Source organism: Rhododendron vialii, chromosome 11a (genome assembly GCF_030253575.1).
Source record: "Rhododendron vialii isolate Sample 1 chromosome 11a, ASM3025357v1".
Lineage (NCBI taxonomy): Eukaryota > Viridiplantae > Streptophyta > Magnoliopsida > Ericales > Ericaceae > Rhododendron > Rhododendron vialii.
The window spans coordinates 26,151,488-26,158,732 of NC_080567.1; the positions used below are offsets into that span (position 1 = coordinate 26,151,488).

General features: G+C 37.1%; 1 protein-coding gene across 1 annotated transcript; it reads right to left on the minus strand.

Moving 5' to 3' along the window:
• Nucleotides 1-664: 664 nt before the first annotated feature.
• On the minus strand, nucleotides 665-6,153 carry LOC131306569 (laccase-14-like). The gene is made up of 6 exons (XM_058332888.1): nucleotides 5,531-6,153; nucleotides 4,596-4,747; nucleotides 2,737-2,981; nucleotides 2,495-2,623; nucleotides 1,402-2,343; nucleotides 665-1,158 (listed from the first exon to the last, which is right to left on the minus strand). Exons 1-6 carry the CDS (start codon nucleotides 5,633-5,635, stop codon nucleotides 1,028-1,030), a joined length of 1,704 nt encoding a protein of 567 aa, XP_058188871.1. The 5' UTR covers nucleotides 5,636-6,153; the 3' UTR covers nucleotides 665-1,027.
• Between the last annotated feature and the right edge of the window lie 1,092 nt (nucleotides 6,154-7,245).

Genomic DNA, 7,245 nt, shown 5'->3' on the forward strand with positions numbered 1-7,245 from the left:
GAGAAAATTTTTTTATGGCGGAGCTGTGAATAGTTGCTTACGGAGTCAATCGCGACCGTTCAAACTTTTGGACGCTCTGGATGTTAATGAAACTTTCTTCCCCGGAAAAGTTTAATTTAAATTCGGACCGTTCAAAGCCGAAACAGACGGCCGAGATCGCGCGGAGCCATGAAGCCGTGAATAAATTTCTCTCAATTTTATTATAGAAACATTAATTAATTGTAATAGAAAAATGGAGCTAGTCACAGTACAGTGTTGAAATGGAAGGTTAATTTTGACAAGGACATCTTATATACTCTTCACCCTGGTCATCCAACTTACTAGCTATGCCTTTCAACATTTGATAAATGCCAGTTAAATATATTGAGAGAGCTTCAAAAGTATAATACTCACCTAGCACTGTAACTCGCATAACTTAATCTACCCCTCTAGTTTTTGAAGATTTATTACTACCCAAGCATGCCCATTAAACTACTTCAATTGACACTGAATTTATACTGTATGATCTACAAAATAGCGTAACATTTCTAATAATCCACCACAATATGTCATTCACATTCTACATTATTTTTCATTTTCAGTTGATCTGAGAATAATCTTAGGTACTATCAATTCAATTTTGAAAAAATAAATCATAATTGAAAGAGGGAGAGAAACGTAGAGCTACAGACCTTCAAATGATTCAATTCATTGGTAAAGTCACAGAAATGCCACCACATGATTCAAACATACACATCCTAGCAAGCTACAACAAATATCCTTTAAACAAAAATCACTCACAGAAATGCCACCACATGATTCAAACATACACATCCTAGCAAGCTACAACAAATATCCTTTAAACAAAAATCACACCAAGAACTACGCTGCATATGTAATATGCTTATTCCTTTCTTTTTATCATGGATAATTATTACTTGCTCCTGGAGCACCACCACGTGGTAAGAATTACGTACTGATCACAACCTAAACACAGCTTGTGCCAAATTGAATTATAAGCTAGCTTTTTTCTAATAAGAGAAATTGATTAGCAAGGGTTCAAGTGACGTGGGGGCCGCCGCATACTTGTTAACCTGGTGGATCCGTTCTTCACAATAAATGCCATATCCATTCCCCAGCTAGAATGTCTTTCCAAGTGACAATGCATGAACCACACTCCTACAATAAAGTCAAGAAAAATTAAAATAAGGCTGCACTTTAAACAATAATACAGTTGTTTAATACATTTTTCGTCTTTAGTGAACTTTCTTTTTGGGCCATAATTTTGCACTTTTTGGCTCCTCTCGTTGAGATGGACAATTAATTCAAAAAATATCACGCGAATTTAACAAAAATTCAAAAAAAAAGAACATACATAATGAAGACGAAAAATAAATTTACAATAATGGAGTCTAGTATTACCTGGATTATCAGCTCTGAATCTGATTGTAGCCCATCCATTCTTGGGCACCCCAACCGTGTTTATCTCAGGTGGGTCAACCAAATTGTACCCTTTTGGACCAGTCTTATTATCAAAATTCCCAAAACCAGATCCAACATGATAAAAGCTAAAGCCATGTAAATGCATTGGATGGTTCTCAGCTGCACTTAGTACATTAGTCCCCTGAAATACTATCTCCACACTTGAATTAAACTCCAAGACTTTCACTTTAGTCCCCGTCGATGGTATTAAAACGTTATCAGGCATCTCATCAGCTGTAAAATTGAAGAAGTAAGGCGGCACGCTTGGAAAGTCGGTCGTGAAAATCCCTCCGATTTGCCTGTAATATGCTTGCAATAAATCCACCTCAGGCGTCTGAAAACTTACGTTGTTCAAGCTTGCAGCGAGCCTGGAGCCATTTGGTCCGTTGCATGAATCATTAGGGCATGGAATCGAGCCCACCGAAATAGTTATGAAAAGTCGGGTATCAACTTTTTGGGGGACATTAACCGGGTACTCCTTGCTAGCCAGGGCCTTAATCCGGTTGGTGAAACTTGTTACAGCATCGATGTTAGTGTAATTTGGAAGGTTACTAGGAAATGCTGGCGTTGATGGCGCTGTATAATTCCCAATGTATTTCACGATCGCAGTTGTAGTAGTGTTATCAAATACAACACCTTCATAAGCTCTAGCTGCCATATAATAGTGGCTCGGGGACTTATCTGCAGTCATTAAGATATCGATGGTTTGTCCAGGGGTTATGAAGATGTAATTAGTTTTTATGGGTTTGATGTACGCTCCATCCATTCCAACGACTGTGAAATTATGCTGAGCCACCGCAAAGAACACCTCTTCGTTCATAATTGAGTTGATGACACGAAGAAGATACGTCTTTCCATAATTTACCAGTACATTGAACGTCCCTGCAACATTTGGATTGTGTTTTGTTTGGATAAGCATGCAAACTCAATAACGGCATATAGAGAAGTGCTCTTATTCAGAATAATATTGCGTTGACACTACATTCAACTGTTGCTTGCCGTACTGCTTGAGATTAAAATGATGTGTGCATACCGGGTTTGGAACAATTGTATAGATCACCCGGTTGGCCATTAATGGTGAGAGCATCTGACTTGTTTGTTTCGCCTCCGCCTTCAAGTGCACTTTGAATTATCTCCATTACATCTCCCTTAAACCACGATGCTGTGACAACAAAAGTATAGGAATATATAAATCTTTTCTATGAAGCTTTTCTATGTCTGTGGCATTGGAGAGAGAGAGAGAGAGAGGGAGAGAGAGAGAGAGATGGTACATACCCAAAACAATAGGAAACTCTGCATGAGGCTTAGGAAAAGGGTAGGTTGCTCCATTTGAAGGGTATACAATAATAGGACCATGGACCGTGGCTCGAGACCAATCACTGTGAGCGTGCCACCAAAGTGTGCCTTCTTCGGTTGAGAATATGATCTCATAGCTGAAATTTGCACCCGGTCTGATTGGACACTGTGTCACATACTCCGGCCCATCTGACCACGGATTTCTTGGCTGCTTCACTCCGTGCCTATACACATAACATGTTTCCCAAAACCACAATATTAGTTTGTAGTACTTTTTTTTAGAGTTCCTTTCTTTTTTTTTTGACTCATCGATCTTTAAAAGTGGATGAACATACCCACCATGTTTCCGATGATTAGAACAATTAATCTCTTAGGATATTATATTTTAACTCCTCCTATGAAATATTAGCTCAATTTGATATCAGTAAGTACTTGATAAAATCATTCAATTTTCAATCTAGAAGTTTGACACGGATCTAAACTGAAATTTGTACGATTTAAATTAGCGGTTACCGTTATCCGATTGTGTTGATTTTTTGCAGGATTAGTTAAAATATCTTGGTGTAAGAGATGAATTGTTATGATCATCAAAATAGAACCGGAAACGTGGTGGGTAATGAAACTTAACTAGTTAGTTTTGTTTTTATAAATAAGCGAATCTTCGAGCCAACTTGCTCGCACCTCTACTAATTCTAAAAGATCAATTTCACCACCTACATGTGGAGGTCCCAATTAAAGCATTTAGAGCTCTCTATGAACTGACTCCAAAAAAAAATTGTTAACACGTGAGAACAGATTCGGGAGTTAACCTCAAAATCCCATACCCTTGACCACTGGGCCGATCCTTCGGTTTCAAAATTCACAACATTTTAGTTTGTACTTTCCGTTGTGGGTTTTTCTGTCCCTTCCTTTTACGCACTGTAGCAATAGAAACAAGAAACCTCAATATTTCTCCTCCTGGTATTATTTTCTTTCCTTTTTCCCCTCCCGTCACACCTTTTCTGTGCAGCCCGTGACGGGATCTTTTTACTGTTTTATCAATTTATCTTTAGACCAAAATACCATCCATAATTTTCAAGATGTCGCTGCATGGGTATTCTTGATTGAGTTTGTTATTTTTCTAAGGGTCTGTTTGATTAGCGAGAAAAATAAAAATAGAAAGTTAAAATTATAGAAAGTGAAGTGAAAGAAAAGAAAAAGAAAATTTAATTTTTTTTTCTCACGTCCGTTTAATTAGAATGAAAGTTTTGCAAGAAAATAAAATATATTTGTTTGAAGAGGAGGAAAGTTGCCCAAATTATAAGAGAAAAGGTGGAGGGGAGAGGGTAAAGAGGAAAGTTAGAGTAGTTATTGTTGATTTTCTAGAGAAAATAAAATTTTCCAACACATTTTGTGAGAAAAAATGAAACAAGCTCTCAAGTTTTAGAGGGTTGTACAGAAAAGTTCACTTTCTAGGATATTTTTGCTAAGTGAACACAAAAAATTACTCCCTCCATCCCTTTTTTAGAGTTCAATATTCCATTTTGGACTATCCCATAATAAATGTCCATTTTATAAAAGTTAGTAAGTAAAAATTGGTGCATTTTTCATTTTACCCCTAAAAGTAAATTCCATTTTAAAAAGTTAATAAGTAAAAGTGTAATAATGATATCTCCATAGAGGATAAGTAGGGAAAATGGAGAGAACAGTTAATATGAAATGTGTAATGATAATGTCTCCTTAATAAGTTGGAATTACAAAGCAAAATACTTAAAAAAAACAGAGGGAGTATGGTTTTTTTTTCTCTTGCATTTTCTACCATCAGAGAGAGAGAGAGAGAGAGAGAGAGAGGGGAATACCAATGAATGGTGACATTGTATTTCCCTTGGTTTTGAATGTTGACAATCAACCTATCACCTCTTCGGACATACAAAGTAGGCCCTGGAAACAATCCATTGACTGTCAAGATCTTCTTTGAGCTACACAACCTTGTATATTTTGTTTCCTTCAGCTGCACTCACCAAATTAAACCAAGGTTAAATATAAATAATAAAATCTCAGGCTCTAAACTGGAAATCAAGAAAAATGTATTACTCCATTGTATAACATCACCACAAAACACAAATATTTGTCATTTAATTGATCAACCTTAACGATGGACTTTGCTTGTATATGATCACCAATCAAAATTCAAAGGCTCCCGTGCCATCTGTCTCCAAATATCTCTATCTCTATGTTTTGTAATGCATTTGCAGCATCACTATTAATTTTCTTAAATCCCCAAACAAATAAATCCCAAGACAATGATCATGCATCCGTCAAAATATCAAAGAGTTGTGCTATAAGTACCGACCGGCCGGGAGGGATTTCGTACCGACCGGCCGCGCCGCGTAGTCTCCGGCCACCGGACGGCAGATTCGAGCCGTCCAAGAATTCTATAAAAAAAAAACCAAGGGGCCTTACGCGAGAATCAACGGCATCCGAGGTGTGTAGGGTGATTGATCCGAGCACCCCTTTTTTGTGTATATACACGTATATACATATATACACGAAAAAGGGGTGCTCAGATCGGCCATCCAGTGGCCGGAGAGGGCCCGGCACGGCCGGTCGGTACGAAATCCCTCCCCTGCCATCGGTACCTATATCATTTCTGAATATGAAAACAGCAAGACAAAGATGATTTTAGCCTCTAAAGAGAGGCCATGTACGTGGTAGACTGTGACCGGTAACGATACAACAAGATATCGAAGAAGACGAGGAAACTCTCATGGAGCTAGTAGTAGTTAGTACTCACAACCCAGTTGATGGAAGGGATTGTCTTTCTAGCCATGGACAGCACAAACACATTCAGAAGAAAAAACCCCAAGAGCTCCAACTTCAAACTTTTCTTCAACTCCATTTTTACCCCTTACTTCTTCTAAAAACTGAGAGGTTATGTGGTGATGATAGCCATTCTCAGAAGGCCTTTATATAAGCCTTGATTTTGCCCACTGGACCTCTAAAGTTACTAGATTCCGAGAGTATATAATTTCCCCACGTTTTATAGTATGTAGTTTCAACAAAGGTGTAGTTCGACCGTGCTAAATGCACTTTTTTGAAAGTTTCATCATTCAATTTTTTAATTTTTTTATTCTTGCGTTCGTTAGTTTTTTGTCAAACGTTTGTATTTTGTCCCAAACTTTTTTTGGAATATTCACTTTGAAGCCAAAAAATTAAATTTTTTGACCTTTTTTTGGCTGAAAAGTGGATATTTCTGAAAATATTTGGGTCCAATTCCACACGTTGAGACGAATCAATAACTGAAAAACATTTGGCGCAAAATTAAGGAGCGCGATTTTTTTTGAATAAGAACAATATCTCCAAAAAATATTAAAAGTTAAGCAAAATGGCGCATTAGTCCAATACAAATTAACAAAATAAAAATAATACCAGCTGGGTTTTTTTTGTTTTGCCAAAAGTTTAGACTTATAATAAAGGGTATATTCTTTTTGAAAAATAAAATAGCCGAACTGGAAGGTAGACAATCCAAAAATTCATACACGCTCATAAAAAGAATAATAGTGCAACACCACACACCAACTACTACCTCTCACAAAACCCAACTCACATGCACCACCACAAAAAAAAAAGACACCACCAAATGGTGGGTTTGAGAGGTGTACGCGCATGCTTTTCCATATATAATGTTACTTGTACGGTTTTTTGGGTGGAGAAAAGTCAGTGGTCCCCATAATTCATTTCCGATTTAGAACATGTAGTTTGAGAATCATTCGTATCCACAACCACAACTCTTTTTTTTATAATTCGGTGTCCGGGTCAGTTTATGTATATCTCGGCTAAATTCAAGGCCCTGACGTTAACGATCGGTCATAATCCCCAGTAGCCCTATGGTTTAAAATATTTGGTTTATGTGGGAATATGGATTCAATGACTTCATGGAGGAGTAATTATTTATTTCTCACAACCACTTAGCAACAACGCATTGCTTAGCATCCAAGAAGGTAACTTATCTTATCGGAGACCATTTTCTGAGACCCTTTTCTTTTTTTTTTGGTTGTTGTGGGGGTTAATTTTACCAAGCTATTATATTCATCTTGTTGGACACTCATTTTGAGATCATGATACGTAATGGACCAACCTTAGAAATAAATACTAAGCTCATTAATTTTTCAAAACATTGTAGTATTACTTAGTTCAATTAGTATGAAAATTTGAAGTATGTAGAAAAAACAACCTCAAGTTACATGACTTGGGCTCGTGATTAGCTCAAAAGCTTCGATTGGACTAACAAACAAATCAAATTTGAGCACCGAAAATTTGAAGCCTTACTTGTTGTCGTCCTTTCAACTATGGTAGTTCAGGAGTTTAATGACATTATCACTGTAACAATGGTAATTATCGGAGGTACCTGATTGGCAAGACTTAACGAACCTACTCGAGCACCGACCATGTAAAATCCTTCTTCTTCTTTTCTCATGGAATCCGAGGATCCAATGTCACAAAGAACAA

Excerpts from the sequence above, each read along its gene's own strand:
- LOC131306569 (XM_058332888.1), bottom strand. The coding sequence starts at position 5,635 with ATGGAGTTGAAGAAAAGTTTGAAGTTGGAGCTCTTGGGGTTTTTTCTT. Across the intron at positions 4,748-5,530 it reads TCCCTTCCATCAACTGGGTT|CTGAAGGAAACAAAATATAC; the intron begins GTGAGTACTAAC and ends TGGTGAGTGCAG. Across the intron at positions 1,159-1,401 it reads ATTCAGAGCTGATAATCCAG|GAGTGTGGTTCATGCATTGT; the intron begins GTAATACTAGAC and ends ACTTTATTGTAG.